General features: G+C 52.4%; 2 protein-coding genes across 8 annotated transcripts; one reads left to right on the top strand and one right to left on the bottom strand.

The window, feature by feature from the left end:
• Window positions 1–241: 241 nt before the first annotated feature.
• CDC42SE1 (CDC42 small effector 1) lies at window positions 242–8,589 on the bottom strand. Of its 3 annotated transcripts, none has more exons than XM_084768591.1 (5): window positions 8,449–8,589; window positions 5,401–5,695; window positions 4,813–4,923; window positions 3,947–4,034; window positions 242–2,395 (listed from the first exon to the last, which is right to left on the bottom strand). In XM_084768591.1, exons 2-4 carry the CDS (start codon window positions 5,452–5,454, stop codon window positions 3,960–3,962), a joined length of 240 nt encoding a protein of 79 aa, XP_084624717.1. In that variant the 5' UTR covers window positions 5,455–5,695; window positions 8,449–8,589; the 3' UTR covers window positions 242–2,395; window positions 3,947–3,959. The 3 variants fall into 3 exon arrangements, with proteins under 3 accessions (XP_084624717.1, XP_084624719.1, XP_084624718.1); XM_084768593.1 differs by lacking the exon at window positions 8,449–8,589 and adding an exon at window positions 6,476–6,566; XM_084768592.1 differs by lacking the exon at window positions 8,449–8,589 and adding an exon at window positions 6,066–6,328.
• MLLT11 (MLLT11 transcription factor 7 cofactor) lies at window positions 5,271–19,569 on the top strand. 5 transcript variants are annotated; one of them, XM_084768587.1, is made up of 4 exons: window positions 5,271–5,353; window positions 8,144–8,292; window positions 9,542–9,695; window positions 18,231–19,569. In XM_084768587.1, exon 4 carries the CDS (start codon window positions 18,237–18,239, stop codon window positions 18,510–18,512), a length of 276 nt encoding a protein of 91 aa, XP_084624713.1. In that variant the 5' UTR covers window positions 5,271–5,353; window positions 8,144–8,292; window positions 9,542–9,695; window positions 18,231–18,236; the 3' UTR covers window positions 18,513–19,569. The 5 variants fall into 5 exon arrangements, with proteins under 5 accessions (XP_084624713.1, XP_084624714.1, XP_084624715.1 ...); XM_084768588.1 differs by lacking the exon at window positions 5,271–5,353 and adding an exon at window positions 6,847–6,864; XM_084768589.1 differs by lacking the exon at window positions 5,271–5,353 and adding an exon at window positions 7,054–7,071.
• The last annotated feature ends 715 nt before the right edge of the window (window positions 19,570–20,284 follow it).

The raw sequence follows: 20,284 nt of genomic DNA, 5'->3' as shown, positions 1-20,284 counted from the left end.
GCCAGGGCTACACAGAGAAACCCTGTCTCAGAAAACCAAACCCAACAAAAACCATAAAACAATTTGGTGTTTTGAGACCAAGGACAGGGAATAGCAAACAAGGAATTCTGCCCGTGGGAGATTATGGCGGCCTTTCCTTACCCAGCCAGTAACTCTGCCCTCCCTTCAGTTATGCTGGGCTCTTCCTCAGCCACGCCCACCTCTAATCCAGACACATTTGTAGTGATTACTCTTGCAACTATTTTGCTTAATTCTTTTATTGGAAAAAAAAAGTATCTTAAAAGTCCATCATCTTTTTAATATAAATTATGACTCTCAATCCCATCCCAGTCGCCGTATTAAGTGGCGGCGGCACACGCAGTGGAGAAGGGGAGCAGGGGAGCGTCGGAGAGAAGACTGTGCCCAAAGAAACGCGGTAGCATGAGCCTGGAGCTTAGGGGTCACTACACCTCATCTCCTTCTGTCAGCCCCACGCAGCGTCCAGCCCCCCGCCACCGCCGTGACCTGACGTTCACGGCCTCCCTGGGAGCACGCTGTGCAGGGGGCACAGGTCCACCGAGCCTGCAAGCGCTCACAGGACCTCCAACCACTGAACTGCACTAGAGCAACAAGGTACAGTCCCTTCGGGGAGGCAGGCCTGGCCAGGCTTTGGACAAACAACCTCAGTCACTAGGTGAGGAGTAACTGTGTGGACGGTGTCAGCTGGAGTGGATCAGTTTCCACAACCCTGACCCATCACCACTAAACAAGCTTCCTGTTACAGCCCTAATAAGGACCCCCCCCTACGCCCTTTTTTTTAGGAACAGGCAGGAGCTTGTCTGTCTTGTTCTGCCTTTCTAATCAGCCTGCAAAGAAAGGGCCAGAACAAAAACACCTGAGAAAACAAAGGGCCTAAGACTCCACTCGTACAAGGCCTCCCCTGGTCTAAAGCAGATTCTCTGGCCACCTGATCTTCCCAAGAAAAGTCCCTGAGTCTTAACGCTGGGTTCAGGGCTAGAGCAGAGGGGTGTGAGCTTAGCACACGGACAGCATCCCTAGTGTCTCTGCAGCTTCGGACCCCTTTCTCCTGTCCCAGCATGCTCCACTCCTGTCTCTGCACTGTGGGAGGCCCCCTCTTGCAGAGATGAAGAACAGAGAAGCATCGTCAAACGGCTGTTGACTTGAGCCCACGCAAGCACAGACAACACATCAGAAGTAAAAACGCACAACTCTACGGAGCCTGCCCTATGAGCGCGCTAGCTCACCCGAGGCTCAAGATGAATCACCAGACTGGGGGGGTGTGGGGTGGGGAGTGGGGGGGATGTGGAAATCCCTTAAGACAAACACACCGTGGCTCTCAACTGTGGGGAATTTCATCCCTAGGAGACATTTGGCAATTTCTGGAGACATTTTGGTTGCCACCCTCTGGGGGTGAGGGTGGGGGCGGGGACGCGGGGATGCTGTAGTTTATACAGAACAGGGCCCCATTACAAAGAATTCTGCAGCCCAAACTGTCCAAACCGTTTTCAAGCGCTCAGGTGAAACGCCGTGCTTCCATGAAGGGCCTGTGCTATCTGCCTCACCACCATCGCAGGAAGGCCACCCTGAGATATAGCTCAACTGCTACATCCTGGCTGTTTACCCAGAACCCTCCAGCTTTCACCTGGGCCAGCAGGGAGGCTGGCAGAGGCGGGTGGGCCAGGATGCCCAAGTCTTAAATGGAATGCAGTCAGATCCACTCCTTAGCTCTTCCTTGGTGGGAAACAGCAAGATTCCTTACGGGGAGGGGGCAAAGACGGAGATAGCAGCTGGATGGAGGGGGGTAATTAAAAGAACTCAAATTAAAATTTTAATTAAAAGAAAAATATTTCTGAGAAACTATTAATACTACAGATGCATGGGATTAGAGGCCTAACTGGAGCAAGACCCTGGTGCCGGCAGAGAGACACGGCGGGGCTGTGACGCCTGCCCAGCCCCTTAACCTCTGCTCATTCCAGAAGGAAAGAGAGGGCAAGAAAGCTGGAGCCCTAACAGGTTCAGCCGCGGCTCCCTCGCCTACCTGCCTCCGTGAGAGAGTAAAGGCGCGAAGTTTAAACAGGTGGCACCCGACCTTCATTCAGGGGCGGGGAGCTCCATTCCAGGCTCCCAGAGAACGCCCCAGCTCAGATCGAGGGTGTCCAGGGCTTCAGCTGAGGCTCCTCTGGCCCACCGTAGTCACTTGGTCAGTCCTGCTGCCTGGACCCCATCTCCAGGAGGGGCAGAGGCCAGAGGGAGCAGAGGGAGTCCAGCCCCCACGTGGTTTGAGGCACTTGTTAGAGAGGGAGGGGCCCTTGGCTCACTGGCTGAGGAAGGGATCTGGTGATGGCGGCATTTCTTCTGGGCTGGACACGGAATGGGAACTCCAAGACTGCAGAACCTGAATTAAAATGGTCATCGTCATCATCGTCATCCTCGTCATCACCAAGTCTTGGTCTCACACTGTAGCCCCATCATCATCATCATCACCATCATCATCATCATCATCATCATCACCACCACCACCACCATCATCAAGTCCTGGTCTCACACTGTAGACCAGGCTGCTCAAACATGAAGCAATCCCCCTGCCTCAATTTCTAAAGTGCTAGGATTACAGGCATGAACCACAGTGCCTGGCCAAATCATTTTTTGTTGTTGTTTAAAAGGAAGATTTGGAGACAAATACAATAGCACGCATCTGTAAAACCAGCTCTTGGAAGTTTCTGGAAGGAGGATGCTGATTTTTAAGGTAAGCCTGGACAACAAGTGAATCTGAGTCACTTCAGCTGCCTATTAATTACCCCATTGGAAATGAAGGGGAAGGGGGCTGGAGAGATGGCTCAGTGGTTAAGAGCACTGCCTGCTCATCCAAAGGTCCTGAGTTCAATTCCCAGCAACCACATGGTGGCTCACAACCATCTATAATGAGATCTGGTGCCCTCTTCTCTCTGATGTTCTCTTCTGTCATGCAGGCATATATGTAATAGAGTGCTTATATACATAAATAAATAAATCTTTAAAAAAAAAAAAAAGGAAATGAAGGGGAAAAAAAAAAAGAAGCCGCCAGAGGCAGAAGGCACTAACTACACAGCGTACATTTTTGTGGGGAGTACAAGGGAGCCAGGCTCTTACTGTGTAGTCCTAACCTCACATTTGCAGAGATTGGCCTGCCTCTGCTGGTTTAAAGGTGTGTGCCACCATGCCTGGCCCACGGTGCTTATTTTAAACTTTCCATACATCTGCTCATTCCTCAAATTCTTTGTTTTTCAAGACTGGGTCCCATGTAGCCCTCCCTGACCTTGCAGTCACTGTGCTGTTGAAGAGAAGCTTGAAAACAAAACAAAAAAAATTTTTTTAAAAGATTTATTATGTATACAATGTTCTGCCTGCATGTACACCTGCAGGCCAGAAGAAGGCACCAGATCTCATTATAGATGGTTGGGAGCCACCATGTGGTTGCTGGGAATTGAACTCAGGACCTCTGGAAGAGCAGACAGTGCCCTTAACCTCTGAGCCATCTCTCCAGCCCAAGAAGTTTGAACTCTTTGCTTCTCCTGCCTCTACCACCAACGTTCCTGGGTTACAGATGTGTGCCACCACACCTCCAAATCGCGCCTTCCCATAAAAACATGTTTTGTTGTTGTTGGGTTTTTTTCAAGACAGAGTTTCTCTGTGTAGCCTTGGCTGTCCTGGACTCACTCTGTAGACCAGGCTGGCCTCGAACTCACAGCGATCCGCCTGCCTCTGCCTCCCCAGTGCTGGGATTAATAAAGGCATGCGCCACCACGCCCGGCTCAGCCCTACATGTTTTGATCATGTGTTCTTGAATTTTCATTTTAATTCTGCCCTTCCACCAATCCACTTCTCATTTTCGCATCAAACAATTAAGGGTCTGAGGCAGGGCGTCGGGATACGCTGGCACAGGCCCACAGTGTCTCTAGTCACTTACCAGCCCATGGCAGCTACAAGGCCCTCGAATTGCTCCACGGTCTGTCTCGGTTTCCCTTGGATCTCATCTGCTCCTGAACGGCCCCTGTCTGTCGAAACGCACAAGTCACATGACCACCTAGCTCTCCTCATCCCACAACAAGCAAACATTTCCCTTGAGCCCCCAGGAGGCGCTTGACCTCAACTCTCTTCCCTGACAATGGACGCCATCTGAAGAGGTCACACCTGCCAACTGTTCCTCTCATGGAAATCTCACGAAGACAAGGTAAAAACGAGCCATTAACTAATCAGATTCCCTCTCACACACATTAAAAAGAAAAAACAAAAACAAAACTCCCATATATTTCTGTTGAGTTTTGTAACTGGTATTTAAAAACTATGACCAGACCCATTTCCCTTACTGAGAGCAGAAATAGACATTTAAATTGTCATTTAAAACAGAGTCTTTCATGGCGATAGACTCCCAATCACAGTATGACTGCCTCACTGTGACCCTTTTTCCTTTTCTATTTTGAGATAGGGTCTCTAGGCCGGGCTGGCCTCAAACCCTCAAACCCTGTAGGCAGCGGAGATTATGGGTGTGAGTTACCACACCCCGTTTATGTGGGGGGTCGGGAGGGGGGTAGAGATCAAACCTAGGGTTTCCCACATGCTAGGTAAGCACCCTGCTGACTGAGCTCCAGGCCGGCTCAGACTAGTTCTTACCAAGAGGGGAGAGCCATGCACTTAGGAAAAGCTCTACAGCTCCTGCAGCACATACACCCCCGAGGCCAGGGGGAGTAAAGAGGGAGCCAGGCCCGGAGATCAGAGCATGCACGCTCAGCTTCCCGACTCCCCACTCAGTGTTCTGCTCTGCGTCCCTCTCACCATGGCAAGTCCGTCCCCGGCGCCCATCTCCCCGGAGCCGATGTGAGTCAGGTGGACGAAGTTCATTGGCTCCCCAATCATGGTGCGGTCAATCCGTCTTCTCTTCTTCTTCTGTTTGGAGAAGACAGGGAGTCGCGTACACAGCCACCTCCTCCCACCACGGGGAGGGAAGGAGTCTTGAAAAGCCACTGAGAGCCAAGGGTTGATCTGGTGGCGTAACGGGCAAACTCGAGTAACGTAAGCCACCAGAGCGGTGAGGACCGTGGCCTGCCAGTGACACCACATAAAGGAAGGGCCGAGCAAAGTCACTTCTGGATGACCAGGGGGAACAGTGACGGGTCCTAAGTTCCACCTACAGACTCTGCCCACCTCAGAACAGGAGCAGGTGACAGCTACGGCTACTGACCTCTCCTGTCACACAGTCTCCTTTATTGCACGTGGACACACCCGCCTGGCCACAGAAACTCTCAAGAGGGAGGGTGAGGAGAGTGTGTCTTTCAGAGAGCAGATGAGAGATGGTGCGTCCACTTCACAGCACCTGGTAACTAATTTTGGCGTGTGTGGGGAGTGGGGGACATGGACACTTACCGGCTGGGGCTTCTCAACCACGCAGCAGCCCAGTTTGTGCCAAAATTCGCTCATATTCCCTGATGGTTCCAGCTTCGGGCCTCTGCCAAAGGCCCCAGAGGGCTCTCGCTTTGGTGCCAGCCACGCAGCCCTCAGTGTCAGGTGTAACAGGCTCACTCAACCGATGGTCTAGAAAAGATAGAAATCCTCGAAGCAGAGGCCAGAGTCTCAGAGCCAGGGCCTCCGAGAGCTCAAGCAAGAGGCCTGGGTGGGAAGGCGGCGGGCACAAGGCTCTGTCTTCTTTATCCGTGGAGTCCTGAATTTTAGCAGAAAGGAAAAAAACAAACCTGTTAGTGACAAACACCCCTCCCCGCTCCCCAGAAACCTCCTGAGAAGGCCCCCACCTTCCGATCCCCTCTTAGAGGCTTCCAGCTGCTTCCCACAGGAAGAATAGTGCAAAAAGACCTCAGTAGGGGAAAGGACCACGGAGGAGGGGGCTAAAGGACTTTGTATGAGGCAGCGAGAGACAAGCAAATAGTGACAGAAACGGATACAGTGGCAGTGCTGCTCCCTTCTCCCTAGGCCAGGGCAGGAGGGGAGGGGTGCGTGAGTGACTCTGAAGAGGAAATAGTGGTTTTCTGTTCTCACAAACAAGGCCTCCGCCCTGTCCCTTCCTTTTCTCTTACCTTGCCCCAACACCTAAGTTTTCTTGCCGGACCACCTAGTTCCTAGGAGACTAACTGTAGCGCTGGGGGCCTCGACAAATACTTCTGAAGGGAGGAATTGCGTCCTCCTCGGGCCACAGCCTTTGTTCCTTCCTCACTAGCCCCAGCTGAGGCCCAACTGCCTCGCAGAGTCCAGCTGGAGTTAATGCCTGACCTTGTCTTTCCTGAAAGCTGCAGGGGCTATGTGCGCGTGCGCACACCTAGCTCCATGCCTTGTGCAGGTAACGCGTGGAGGAGCTTTTTCTGTTCTGAGGAATCATCCTCAGCCTCCCCACCCTTTCCCCACGTGTCCTATCGTGCGCAGCTCGGGCGTCTCACACCCTGTGTGGCTCAGGCCTCCCCCCCTTCCTCCTCCTCCCTCATGCTCCGACCTGTTGGCTCCCTTCTCCCCACCACTTGCAAGCTCCACCAGTGAACCAGACACAGGAACTTTCCAGTAGCACTTGTGTCCAAGGAAGAACTTTCTCTCCTTTTCACTGTTGCCAGCCAAGGGTTACAAGTACAAACTACACTTCCTTGTCCTGTAGCACAGACCAGCTCAGGGAGTCCAGGAGGGCAGCTCGTGAATATTAAACACGAGCATGAATAAGAGTGAGCCTTTCCCTCTAGGCTGGAGGCTGGAAGTCAGGTGCTCCAGCAGCCTAGACAGACCAAAAAAAATTTTTTTTAATTGAGTTTTTTTTTTTTTGAGCATTTTTCTTTGTTGTTTTCCAGCAGCCTTGAGAAGAGCTCACTCAAACAGTGGAACACAGCTTCTAGGGTAGGAAAGAACCCTGGAGCCTGCGCCTCTTTCACTTCCCTTCCCAGCCGTGGAAGGGAGGGGTAACCAGGGCTCAAGTCAGAAAGCGGCAGCTCAGAGAGAGGGGGAGGCTTGGTCAGTGGCAAGGTTGATCACAAGGCTTTGTCACCGTGGTAGCAGGTGGGATGGGCTGGGGGAGACCAGAGGAAGCCCCAACACTACCAGACGGTCAGTACCCAGCATGCTCCACCCGGCTGGGCTCAGGGCTGAGTGGACAGAGGTGGCCAACCGCGCTCAGAGTGAGGAAGGGGAGGGGGGGGAGGAAAGGGGGCAGGAGGAACAAGGCCGGCTCTGTTTCTCTTCCAGGGACCTGACCCAAGCTGGGTGGAGGGAAAGCGTGTGTGTGGGACTTGGCATGAAACAAACCAATGACATGAGAAGTGACCAGGAAATTCCATTCCCTGGGACATTAGGGTCCCTGAAACTTTGGGAGGCGGGTGAAGACTGGCCAGGGTCAATGTGGTAGTGCGTGGTGGGGGGGTGGAGTGGGAGGGGGGGAGGAACAAAGCCAGAAAAGGAAGTGCGAGGCATTGGCTGTCACTCCTCTTTTAAACGGCCAACGAGTGGGCTGAGGACAAATGAGGCCTCGGCCGATGCTGAGTCGGCTGCCCACTACCCCATGCCCACAGGGAAGAGGAAGGAGGTGGGGAAAAGCAGAAAACGGGGTGGGGGTGGGGGGAATCAAGGATTCAGACAGCAGCAGGCGCCCTCCTGACAGTAGGGCCCCTCTCTGCTCCACAAGCAACCCAGAACTCGGAAGGCCATGGTCACGGTGGGCTGTGGATGGGGCAAACAGCAGGAGAGAGATGGGGGAAAAAGAGGCGGAAGGATGTACATAGGGAGTTCCCCGATGCTGTGGTAGCCCCAAACCGGTTCTCCCGGTCCCGCTGCCTCTGGCCCCAAGGCCTCCAAGCCGCTGCTGTCTGACAAGCCTTCACAAGAAGCAGCTGGGGGAGAAAAGAGACTTGAGAACGGTGTGGGCAAATCCTGGCTGTAAGCCCAGGGATGCAGCTGGCCCTTGTGCGGAGACCCTCCAAACACACAGCGGGCTGCCGAGGGGGGCCGATGAGGACAGAGATGGGCCCCACTTTCAGCCAAGCCACAAGACCACTTGTCCTAGCAGCAACTCTGCCCTTAACCCCAGGAAAGGGGCTTGGAGGGCGGGGTGGGGGTGGGGTGGGGGGACTTGATCGGAAATAGAGATACCTGATTCTTCCCCTCCCCCAATATTTTCCGTCAGACACCCCAACCCGCCCCCGACTCCGACCTAGGATGGTAAGGAGCCTCGCTGGATCGCTCTGGCTCTGTCACCGCACTCCGCGGCTGCCCCGATCTGGCTTAGCCCCAGCCACCCCGCTACGTGTGGTCTAGCACGGCAGAACCCCTCAGGTTAGTGGGCCGGCGAGAGGAGAGCCCCCGGGCGGCTTCGAACCTCCCACCCGGCTCCGCGCCGCGCTAGTCGCCGCTCGCCTGGCCCCGTCCCCGGGCGTGCGCCACCCGCGACCGCGACCTCCCCTCCCCGCCCGGCTCGCCCGGCGCTCTCACCTGGGCTCCCCCCGGGCGTCCAGGCGGCGGCCGCTGCGGGCGGGGGCTCCGCCACTCCGGGTTCCCGGGCTGCTGCTCCGCACGGCCGGGAGTCGAGGGCGGGGCCCGGGCAGGGGTGGGGCCGGCCGGGCGGAGGGCGGAAACGCCGGCGACGCGATTACGAAACCCACGGGGCTGCGAGCCGAGCGCAGCGCCCCGCCCAGGCTGGCCCGCGGGGCACAGCGGGGACAGCGGGAAGCGCCCGTAGCAACCCCCAAGTGTCAGCCCCAGGTCTGCCCTACACGGCCCCCAAAGTCCACTTCAGTCCTTACAGTGGGGAAAGCAGGGCCGTTCTATTGTCGAGCGGGAAGCCTTTTTTTTTTTTTTTTTTTTTTTTTGGTTTTTCGAGGCAGGGTTTCTCTGTGTAGCCTTGGCTGTCCTGGACTCACTTTGTAGACCAGGCTGGCCTCGAACTCTCATCGACCCGCCTGCCTCTGCCTCCCGAGTGCTGGGATTAAAGGCTGCGCCACCACCACCCGGAAGGAAGACTTTTAAATTTTTTATTTTATTTATTTATTTTTTTAAACCCATACATCTAAGTTAGAGGGCAATGAACTGCTCGACCATTGCACCCGGGTCCGCACGGCCATGCTGAGGAGGTGGGGGTGGGGTGGGGGGCGGGGGGCTTGCCGTGCGAGCCGGTGAGGTGGGGGGGGCTTGCCGTGCGAGCCGGTGAGGTGGGGGGGGGCTTGCCGTGCGAGCCGGTGGGGGGGTGGTGGGGGGGGCTTGCCGTGCGAGCCGGTGAGGTGGTGGTGGTGGGGGCTTGCCGTGCGAGCCGGTGAGGTGGGGGGGGGCTTGCCGTGCGAGCCGGTGAGGTGGGGGGGGCTTGCCGTGCGAGCCGGTGGGGGGGTGGGGGGAGTGCCGTGCGAGCCGGTGGGGGGGGGGGCTTGCCGTGCGAGCCGGTGGGGAAAGCTGTAGCCTGGGTGGCGTGTTCCGGAACCTAATCCTACGGATGAGCCGAGTCGGGCAGGGAGGGGGCGGGGAGCGCTTCCGCCCTTGCTAGGAGGGGCTGCATTGCAGGGGAGACCCAGCGGCCCATTCTGTCACCGAGCAGGGAGAAGGCGTGAGCAGACAAAGCCGGCGCGTCCCCAGCAGCTTCCTTCAGCGGCCACCTCCTCCTCCTCCTCTCCTGCCCAGAGCCGACCCCCGAGCCCCACCCGAGGCATTCCCTCCGCCTTCGGAACACCCTAGTCATTCATTGATAACAGGTAACCAAAGACCCCCCCATGTGGACCAAGGTGCCCCCCCCCATGAACAATGGGTAGCTATTTGTTACCAGATTTTTTAAAATCTCTGTTAAGATCTCCTCCGTCTATGCCCTATCACGGACCCAGGCGTTCATTTCTAACACTGCACCTGTAATTATTTCTCGGCGTTTAGCTCTGCATGTCACGTATCATTCATTTTCCTATAATTCTTGCCCTGTGCATCTAATGGCTTCGGCGCAGTGTCTAGTTGTCTGTAGCTTCTTTTTCAAGCTATAATTTTTTGCTACCAGTTATTTGGTGAATCTTTATTCCTACTGTAATTATTGTAGCCTGTACTTCCTTTCCCTGTATTTCCACCCCGCCCCACCCCCCACTTCACTGTTCTGTCTCTTGTAGGGAGTTTTTGGGGAGTAGGATACTCCTTTGTTTTATTCATTTTTTTTTTTTAAATATGGGATGCTATTGAGTGTGGTCAGAACCTTTAACAATCTCTTCCCTATCTCAGATTTTTTGCTCTAAAGAGGCTGGAGGTGGGGCGGGTGGGGGTAGTTGCCTGATGGCATGCTGCAGGCAGTGCAGTTCACAGGGACTACTGAGAGAGCAGATTTTTTTCTTTGCAGCTCCTCCTAGTGAGTGGGAAAGGCTGTGGCTAGTAGGAAAACGCTAGCGCTACATGAGAAACACCAGAGAGCCTCCATTTCCGTCCACTACCAGCCCTCCTTAGCCTGAGAAACACCAGAGAGCCTCCATTTCCGTCCACTACCAGCCCTCCTTAGCCTGTGCGAGGTGGCTGGGGTGGCGCCATGACACAGCAAGGCCCTGTGGAGTAGGCCTTGGATGCCGGGGGCTGCGGGGGGTGGGGGTGGGGTGGGGGGTGGGGTGAGCTTGGGGGTGGGGGGAGATCTGGACAAAGGGTATTTGGGTGTGTCCATGTGGCTTAAAGAAAATGTATCTTTTTAATGTGTGTATTTACTAATCATTGTATCTCTAAGAATAGACAATTAAATTTAGAAGTTACTTTGCCTAAAATACCGGCTTGGCTCAAGATGGACTGCAGTGAGGAAGCATCCATTGAGCATATGTCATGACGTTAGTCACCAGCTAGGGCCTTAAGATGAGCAAGAGATAGGTGAAGAGAGAGTGAAGAGCATTTAGGGAAAGAAAATGGAAGCTGGCTGAGAATCAGCCTGTCTTTTTCTTTCTTTCTTTTTTTTTTTTTTTAATGCCACGTGTGCCTGTATGTCCATTTTCTGGAGAAAGAACTTGGACCTCTACACGTGTCCCTGGGACAATGGACTAGCTGAATTTCCTTTAAATTGTTTTCTTTCATATTGGTTTGTTTTTTTGTTCCTGTTCTTGTTGTTCTGGTTTGGGGGCCTTGGGCCTCACTCTGCAGCCCAGGCCGGGTCGGACTCACAGCCTTCCTGCCTCAGCCTCCGGGGATCACAGATGTGCACCTGCCACACCAGGCTCAGCTCCAGCCAACTGTTGTTGTTTTTAGAACTAAGTTCTTGGGAGTAATGGGAGGGAGGCAGGGATTCCAAGCTATAAGCCAGCACTTGGGCTGCATGTCAAGACTTTGTTTAAGAAACAAAAATAAGCCGAGCATGGTGGCGCACGCCTGTAATCCCAGCACTCGAGAGGCAGAGGCAGGTGGATCTCTGTGAGTTGGAGTCCAGCCTGGTCTACAAAGTGAGTCCAGGACAGCCAGGGCTACACAGAGAAACCCTGTCTCAAAAAAACGATAAAACAAACAAAAACCCACAAACATTTTTGTTGTTGTTGTTTCCTTTGTTTTTGTAGACCAGGCTGGCCTCGAACTCACAGCAATCTACCTGCCTCTTCCTCCCTAATGCTGAGATTAAAGGTGTGCGCCACCACCTCAGGCTCAAAATTCTTAATGAGGTGTGGTGGTGAGGCTAGGAGGCCGAGACACATTGCTGAGGGTTCCGATAGGTATTCTCCGCCAATGGAATGAGCCAGTTCAAGCCAAATAAAGGCAGGTGTGTTGGGGGCAGCTGTTTGGCTGGTTTGCTGACCTCGCAGGAGGAGGTCAGTGAGGTCTCCATGCAGAGGGAGACAGAAAAGGGAAAAGGGGCGAGAAAGCACTCGCAGAGAAAGGAGAGAAGGAATGGGGCTGGGGCAGGGCAAACTGTCTGGATTATATAGTCAGGAGCCTCTGGGAGGGAGAGGGAGCCTGGATCCAGGCAGAGGGCGGGGAGTGCCAGCCTGACCTGTCCCAGGTAAGGACTGCAGGTTGCTGGGAGACCCTGGAAGGCAGGGCCACTGTGGTTAAACAGGCACATCAGCCGCTGTCCCGGGTCTGAGTCCCAACTGGTACCAGGCTGGGCCTGGAGAGTTGGCTCAGTGGGTAAAGCGAAGTCCTTGTCACTCCTGTGGGGACCTCACTTGGGATCCCCAGAGCCCATGTAAAGGTGGGCATGGGAGTGCGCCTGTAATCCCACACAGTGGACAGTGGAGGAAGAGGCTCCCCAGAAGCTCACAGGCCAGCTTGCCTGGTTTACAAGGTCAAACACAGTAGAAGGCGAGGACTGATGCCTGGGCCTGCCCTCCCCCCTCTGTATAGGCCCAGGCCCTGGACGCCACAGCCCTCTCACATGTGTAATATACACAGTTTTCTTTTTAATTTTTTCAAGTTAAAAAAAAATAGCCAGGTGTGGTTGTGCACGCCTTTAGTCCCAGCACTTGAGAAGCAGAGACAGGTGGATCTCTCTGTTGAGGTCTATGAAGTGACATCTAGGACAGCCAGGGCTACACATTGAGAAACCCTTTCTGGAAAACCTCCAAAAAGCACCCCCACCCCCACCCCAACCCCCCCCCAAAATTAGTTTTATGTATGCCAAGTGCATGCTGGGGGCCTGAGAAGACAGGGTGTCAGGCCCCCTGGAGCAGGCTTGGCTCAGTCGAGTGGGGCAGGGCTCCTAACCCAGGTCCTCTGAAAGAGCACCCAGTGCTCACGGCCTCTGAGCCACCTTTCCAGTTCCAGTTTTAAGGGAGTCTAATAGAAACCACGGGACTTGGGGTGCACATGAACCGGCTGGACAACCTAGCTAGTTACTGAATAATCTAAGGTGTCCTCTAGTCATGACTTTTTTTAGTTGCGCGGGGTGGTGGCGCACGCCTTTGATCCAAGCACTCGGGAGGCGGAGGCAGGCGGATCTCTGTGAGTATGGAACCAGCCTGGGTTCCAAAAGGAGTTCTAGGACAGCCTGGGCTATGTGGTGAGCCCCTGTCTCAAATGCCGTCATGACAAGTAACGTTTTAAGCCAAATGATGATGCCTGCTGTAATCTCAGCACTCACAAGGCGGTAACTGCAGAGGATCTTGAGTTCGAGGCTAGCCTGGGCTACGTAATAACTTCCTACACAGCCTGGGTAACATAACTAGCTTAGACCCTGGCTCAAAAGGCAAAAACAAAAATCTTCTAATCAAAGCTGGCGTGGTGGCACACGCCTTTAATCCCAGCACTCAGGAGGCAGAGGCAGGTGGATCGCTGTGAGTTTGAGGCCAGCCTGGTCTACAAAGAGAGTCCAAGATAGCCAGGGCTACACAGAGAAACCCTGTCTTGAAAAAACAAAATAAAATCTGGGTTGGAGAGATGACTCAGCAGTTAGGAGCACTGTCTGCTCTTCCAGGGGTCCTGAGTTCAATTCCCAGCAACCACATGGTGGCTCACAACCATCTATAATGAGATCTGGTGCCCTCTTCTGGTGTGCAGGTGTACATGCAGGCAGAGTACTGTATATATAATAATAAATAAATAAATCTTGAAAAACGGAAAAAGAAAAACCAAAAAAATCCCAGCACTTGGGAGACAGAGGCAGACAGATCATTGTGAGTTCGAGGCCAGCCTGGCCTACAAAGTGAGTTCAGGACAGCCAAGGCTACACAGAGAAACCCTGCCTCAAAAGGAAAAGAAAAAAAATTTTTTAAATCCCTTTTCCCCCTAAAGATTCTGTTTTGTTTTGTTTAAAGAGCCTATTATACAGTCTTCTGGGAGTCGGAAGGGTCAGAAGTTCAAGGCCAGCCTCTGCTGCTTAACAAACTTCATGGGCTTCCTGAGATACTGTCTCTGGAAAAACAGTCTATTAAATGCTCTCATTATACACAAGGTCACTCTGTAGGAGACTTACAAGGAAGGGAATTTTTATTTATTTATTTATTTTTAAGTCAGCTAGCTAGGAGAAACCTGGTAATGTAATAAAGATCCCTGATTAGCAGTGTCAGTGGCCTTGCTGACTTTTAAGGCTTGCTCTATGGAATCTGCAGCCTCAGACCTCAGCAGTGATTGGTTCCCTAAAGGTGTTACAGGCGCAGTCATGCTTGCTAGGCCTCTGAGCGCATCTGCAAACTGCTGAGGAGATCATGAGAGCGGAGGTCACGGGACGATGACCTCACCTTTCTGCGAGCTCCTTCGCCCTACTTTAGTCCCAGCCTCATCTCTGCTGAGTAATGTTCATGTCCCACAGGCATATTCGGGAGCGTGAGGAAAGACAGACCCAGAATTTGCTTCTCCTGTTTCGTTTTGTCTCAAGACAGAGCTGTCCTGGAACTCAGACCAGGCTGGTCTCGAACTCACAAGAGATCTGCCTGCCTCTGCCTCCTGAATGCTAGGATTGAAAGTATGTGCCACTACGACTCAGCCAGAATTTGCTTTTTTAAACCAGTGTCCTGGATTACAGGCATGATCCTGTAATCCCAGCGTTTGGGAGGTGGAGGCAGAAGGAGCAGGAATACATTTTGGAGCTAGTCTGAGAGCTATGAGACTTTGTCTGAAAGATTTTTTTTTTCTTTTGTGTGAGTCACAGTCTTGCCTAACTTGGGCTCATACTTAGATTTCTCAAACTCCTGCCTGAGCTGCTAGAGCTGAGATTATAAATAGAGTGGCTAGGTTTTTTGGTTTTGTTTCATTTTTTAATGTTAAAAGGTAATGAGATAGAAAAATGGCTTAGCAGTTACAAGCACTTGCTGTTCTTTCATAAGACTCAAGTTCAGTTCCCAGCACCCCTGCTGACTCACGAACCACAGTAACGCCAGCTCTGGGCGGGGGCGGGATCCAGCGCCATCTTACGACATCTGCTTGTGTACATATACCATATACACATAAATTAAAATTTTAAGTAAAAAAAAAAACCAAAACAACGATGAGGAGATTGGTCTGTGGGTAAGACCACCTGTTCCACTTGCATAAGAACCTGAGTTCAGCCAGGTGGTGGCGCACGCCTTTAATCCCAGCACTAGGGAGGCAGAGGCAGGCGGATCTCTTGAGTTCAAAGCCAGCCTGGTCTACAGAATGAGTTTCAGGACAGCCAAGGCTACAGACAGAGAAATTCTGTCTTGGGGGGGGGGGGGGAAGAGAGAGAGAAAAAGAAGAAGAACCTGAGTTCAAATCCCCAACACTCAATTAAAAAGCTAGGTGTGGCTGCCGACAGCAGTGGGGGAGGGGGCAGGGCAGAAGGCTGGACTTGTTGGCCACCAGCCCAGCTCCGGTTCAGTGGAAGACCCTGTCTCAAGGACTAGGGCACATATTACCTCCCTCTCTCCACACTCTGCTGGGTGTATGTGCCCTTGCACAGTGTTAAGAGGGGAAAGCAAACTCTGTTCTTTTTTTTTTTTTGGTTTTTCGAGACAAGGTCTCTCTGTGTAGCCTTGGCTGTCCTGGACTCACTTTGTAGACCAGGCTGGCCTCGAACTTACAGCGATCCACCTGCCTCTGCCTCCCGAGTGCTGGGATTACAGGCGTGCGCCACCACGCCCGGCTGGAAAGCAAACTCTGAAGCCAAGTGTGAGGCGCACACCTGGGATCCCAGCTCTCTGGAGACCGAGGCAGGAAGACTGACAGAAACATACTGAGTGACAGAACAGACCCTGTCTCAAAAAAAGCTCAGGCCTTTAATCCCAGCCCTTGGGAGGCAGAAGCAGGCGGATCACTATGAGTTCGAGGCCAGCCTGGTCTACAAAGTAAGGCCAGGACAGCCAAGGCTGTCTTGAAAAACACAAACAAACAAAAAGTAGCCCAGGCGTTCGAGACCCAGTATATTGATAACAACCCCCTATTCTAGCATTAGGGGTGCCCCCCCCAAGAAGAGTTTGTGGTCAAAGCCAGCTTGAACTTGAGTGTACTTTGAAGCAAGAGTCAAAAGCAAAAACCGAAACAAACAAAAACCCACCCCTCGTCTGTCTGTAGACAGCCGAGCCCCACGGCTCCTGTAGACCGTGTTGCAGGGCGAGGCTCTCCTCCTGCTTTGGTGGAGACGGGTCACCTCCCATAGGAAGGTTTCAGAAAGTACTTCAGACTGCTGTTCAGGGGTCACAGGCTGGTGTGCTCCAGAGAGGCTTTTTGAAACTCTGGCTTCTATTTTTGGTGGCAGTGGAATGTTCTTTTTTGCTCCTTTGGGAACATTTAAACTAAAGCGTTTCGCCCTCTCCCTCGTCAGTAAGTAAACCGTGGAGGCTCCAGATCCCAGGCTCCAACTCTGCTGGGCAAACGGAGTCAGGCAGAGGATGGGGTGGGTGAGAAACAAGGTGCACCTGGTTGTTAAGCCACAGGAAGGGGAGCCGGGCGTGGTGGCGCAAGCCTTTCATCCCAGCACTCGGGCAGGCGGATCGCTGTGAGTTCGAGGCCAGCCCGGTCTGCATAGTGAGACCCTGTCACAAGAAAAAGCTGAGATTCTGTCAAGGTAGCATTTCCTACTGATCTAAATTTTACTTTCTTACCTGGTTCTTTGAACTTGTTTGCTGTTGTCATATTTACTCTAGCATTGGGTCTAGGGAAAGATCCTTGTGTGGTAGGGGTAAAAATTACCCTAGCATCTGGGTTTGTTCTACGGAGAGGCACAATAAAGACTTGTCACCCTAAGGGCAAATAGGAGAGCGTAGCAAAGTAGCCACTGTGTAGTGAGGGCACATTAATGTTTATGTGTAAGGTCCAGCTCCTGTCTGACCCAGAAGTACACCTGTTTGCTTTTTGCTTTGTTTGTTTGGTTTGGTTTGGTTTTTTGAGACAGGGTTTCTCTGTGTAGCCTTGACTGTCCTGGAACTTGCTTTGTAGACCAGGCTAGCCTTGAACTCACAGAGATCTGCCTGCTTCTGCCTCCTGAGTGCTAGGGTTAAAGGCGTGCGCCACCACACCCAACCTAGAGGAATTTTTGGTTTCTTTAAGGTGATAAACACATGAAACACATATCCAGGCCATGGCAATCTGTAACCAAAACATGATGGAGTCAGGTGAAACTCTGGGATGCTGGGGAAGATGCCGGAGGCAGCTGGGTAGATAGAGCTTAGCTGCTTTGGGAGTGTCCTCAAAGGGGTGAGTTTGTAGTTGGCTTTAAGGGCAGGAGGAAAGATAGACCATGTCATGGAAGAACATTACGGAAGCATCTTAACTTATTAAACTGACTTGAAGGAGCCAGTTACTTAGGTCTGGGAATGTGTAGGGTCATTGACCATTACATGCAAGGCCCTGTCTTTGATTCTCAGCACAATTAGTAATTAATTATTGAGCAGGCCCAGTGGAGTAGGCCTGTAATCCTAGTTACTTAGGCGGCTGGGGCAGGAAGATTTCAAGTTCAAGCTGGACTAAGTCGATTAAGATCCTGTCTCAGCCGAGCGGTGGTGGCGCACGCCTTTAATCCCAGCACTTGGGAGGCAGAAGCAGGCGGATAGCTTTGAGTTCGAGGCCAGCCTGGTCTACAAAGTGAGCCCAGGACAGCCAAGGCTACACAGAGAGACCCTGTCTCGAAAAACCAAAAAAGATCCTGTCTCAAAGCTGGGAGCGGTGGCACACGCCTTTTATCCCAGCACGCAGAGGAGGCAGAGGCGGGCGGGTCAGTGTGAGGCCAGCCTGGTCTACAAAGTGAGTCCAGGAGAGCCAAGGCTACACAGAGAAACCCTGTCTCAAAAAAAAAAATCTTTAAAATAAAAAAATCCTGTCTCAAAATAAAGGTAAAGAGAGGGCTGGGAGGCTGAAGAGCCGGCTCAGAGGTTAAGAGCACTGGCTGCTCTTCCAAAGATCCTGACTTCAATTCCCAGCACCCACGCGGTGGCTCACAGTTGTCTGTAATGAGATCTGGCGCCCCCTTCTGGCGGGCAGGCATACATGCAAACAGAATAATGAGCAGAGCAAAATCTTGTTTTAAAAAAGAGAGGGGGCTGCCTATAACTCAGGGTTAGAACATTTGCCTAGCCCACACCACGGTCTGTTAACCCCTCGGTGTCACACCCAAAGATCAGGGCCAGACCTGAGGGGATGGAGATAGTCAGGGCAGAGTTGCTGCCTGGAATGCGTAAGGCTTGAGGTATGTTACTGGGGGGAAAGTAAGAGCGGAGGTGAACCTGACGCAGGATGCAGTATCTAGTTAACCGAAGGCGGGGTAAAGTCACGGGAAGGGCTCCTCCTCCTTCCTTGTCTTATTCACCAGAGCCAACAGAAAAGAGCAACTTAAGCAAGGGGAGGCTCCCGGCAAGGAGACCACCCTAGCACGGAGACTTAACAGGTGATCTGCTCTTCCCCAGGGAATTATGAGAGATCCTGTGAGTAGCCAGTACAGCTCCTTTCTTTTCTGGAGGATGCCCATCCCAGAACTGGACCTGTCGGAGCTGGAAGGCCTGGGCCTGTCGGATACACCTACCTACAAGAGCAAGGACGGCAGCGGTGTAGGCAAAATGGGCGGGCCAGCCACCGGGACAGAGGAGCAGAAGAACCCGGAAGGCGACCCCCTGCTCGCCTACAGCACCTTCAACTTCTGGAGAGCTCCCATTGCCAGCATCCACGCTGTTGACTTGGACTTGCTTTAAGGCCAAGACTCCTCTCTCTCTCTCTCTCTCTCTCTCTCCCCGCCACCCCTTCCGGACCACCCTTTCTCAGCCTTCCACTCTAATCGCGCTCTGTTCCATCTGTTGTGCTGGTGAATCTGCCAATTGAATTGTGTGTATGTATGTACTTATTTATTTATTTATTGACTTATTTATTTATTTATTTATCTGCCTACTCCATTTCTCTCAAAAGCCCTCTAGGCACCAAGTGAAGGGTTTAATCAGTGGAGTACTAAATCATATGACCCCCTTCCCCAACCCTGAGAATATTAACTAATCCCAAAAAACTGCCCTTACTGGGGGCACCAGAGAGAACTACAGTTGTGCAAGGTGGGAGACCATTTTTTGTTATTGTTGTTGGTACATTTTAATCAGCTTCAAAGATCACCTGAACCTGCCCCAACTTGCTGCACCAGGCCAGTAAGCAAATTATTTCAAGAAGCAGTGAGAACCTGCAAGTTTTGAGACGCTTTCTACAAAACAGGACTCCTAAAAGGCTACGGTACTAAGTTCTGCGTCTTCTTGCAGTACATTTCCTTCCCCAGAAACATAGAAGTAGTTACAGAGCAAACCACTCACGCCGGAGAACGGCAGTGAGGGAAAGCACGGACTCATTTCAGGAGTAATCACCGTGAATATCCACCCTGCAACCCTGCTCCCACCTGTGGGTTGGAAACGCTCAGAAAATCAGATTTGAGTCTTCACGGGAAAACCTTACCATTAGGATTAATTCATAAAAGGCAACAGATTTATATGCCCTAAAGGAAAACCAGAGTGTTACTATGATAATTTATTCAAAATTGTGATTTAGTGTTGGAACAGGCAGAGTGCTTTGGCCGTTTGTATTTCAGCTTTGCCTTTCTGTGGCTGCAGTATGTGGTAGGGGATCAGTGGTGCTTGGGCAGCGTTCTTCGGCGCTGTAAGACCGTGACACAAGCAATTATACTCAGACCCCTCTGCCTGTCCCGTTTCATCCAAAATCCTTGCAGCTGAACTGTGCTGCTGCCATTTACCCATTAATAAAGACGTCAGACCCTGAGTGTGGGCTTTGTTCTCTTTCAGCGAAGCGCTAAGCCTCCGCATCCAGCTTTCCAATGTCTTCCCAATACTGACTTTGAGGGAGAACAGTTTGGGATTTGGATGAAGCTCCGTGGTAGAAATGCTTGCCAGGCATCTACAAGGCCCTGCTAGAGTTCCTAGCCCTCGCTCCTAACTGATGAGCCACGTCCCAACCCATTCTTTTTTTTGGGGGGGGGGGTTTCGAGACAGGGTTTCTCTGTGTAGCCCTGGCTGTCCTAGATTCACTTTGTAGACCAGGCTGGCCTCGAACTCACAGCAATCTGTCTCTCGAGTGCTGGGATTAAAAGGCGTGCACCAGCACACACGGCTCGCCCACCCATTCTTAACATTATTTTTGACTTGTATTTTGCTTATGTTTTGTTGCGGCAGGGTCTCACTAGCTCTGGCTGTCCTGGAACTCACTGTATAGATAAGGGTGGCCTTGAACTCAAGAAATCTACCTGTATTTGCTGGGGTGTTCCACCAGGTCCAGGTGGTTTCAGTTTGGGTCTTGCATTCAGAGAACTCTGCCTGTGCTGCCATTAAAGGCCTGTCTTGTTACTGATTTTTCGAGGCAGGTTCTCACTAGCTCTGGCTTGTCCTGGACTCGCTTTGTAGACCAGGCTGGCCTCGAACTCAGTGATCCACCTGCCTCTGCCTCCTAAGTGCTGGGATTAAAGGCGTGCGCCACCACC

The sequence above is a fragment of the Acomys minous genome, assembly GCF_964271855.1.
Source record: "Acomys minous genome assembly, chromosome: 19".
In the NCBI taxonomy this organism is placed as follows: domain Eukaryota; kingdom Metazoa; phylum Chordata; class Mammalia; order Rodentia; family Muridae; genus Acomys; species Acomys minous.
The sequence above is the reverse complement of the archived record's forward strand: the minus strand, read 5'-3'. Positions and strand labels throughout refer to the sequence as shown.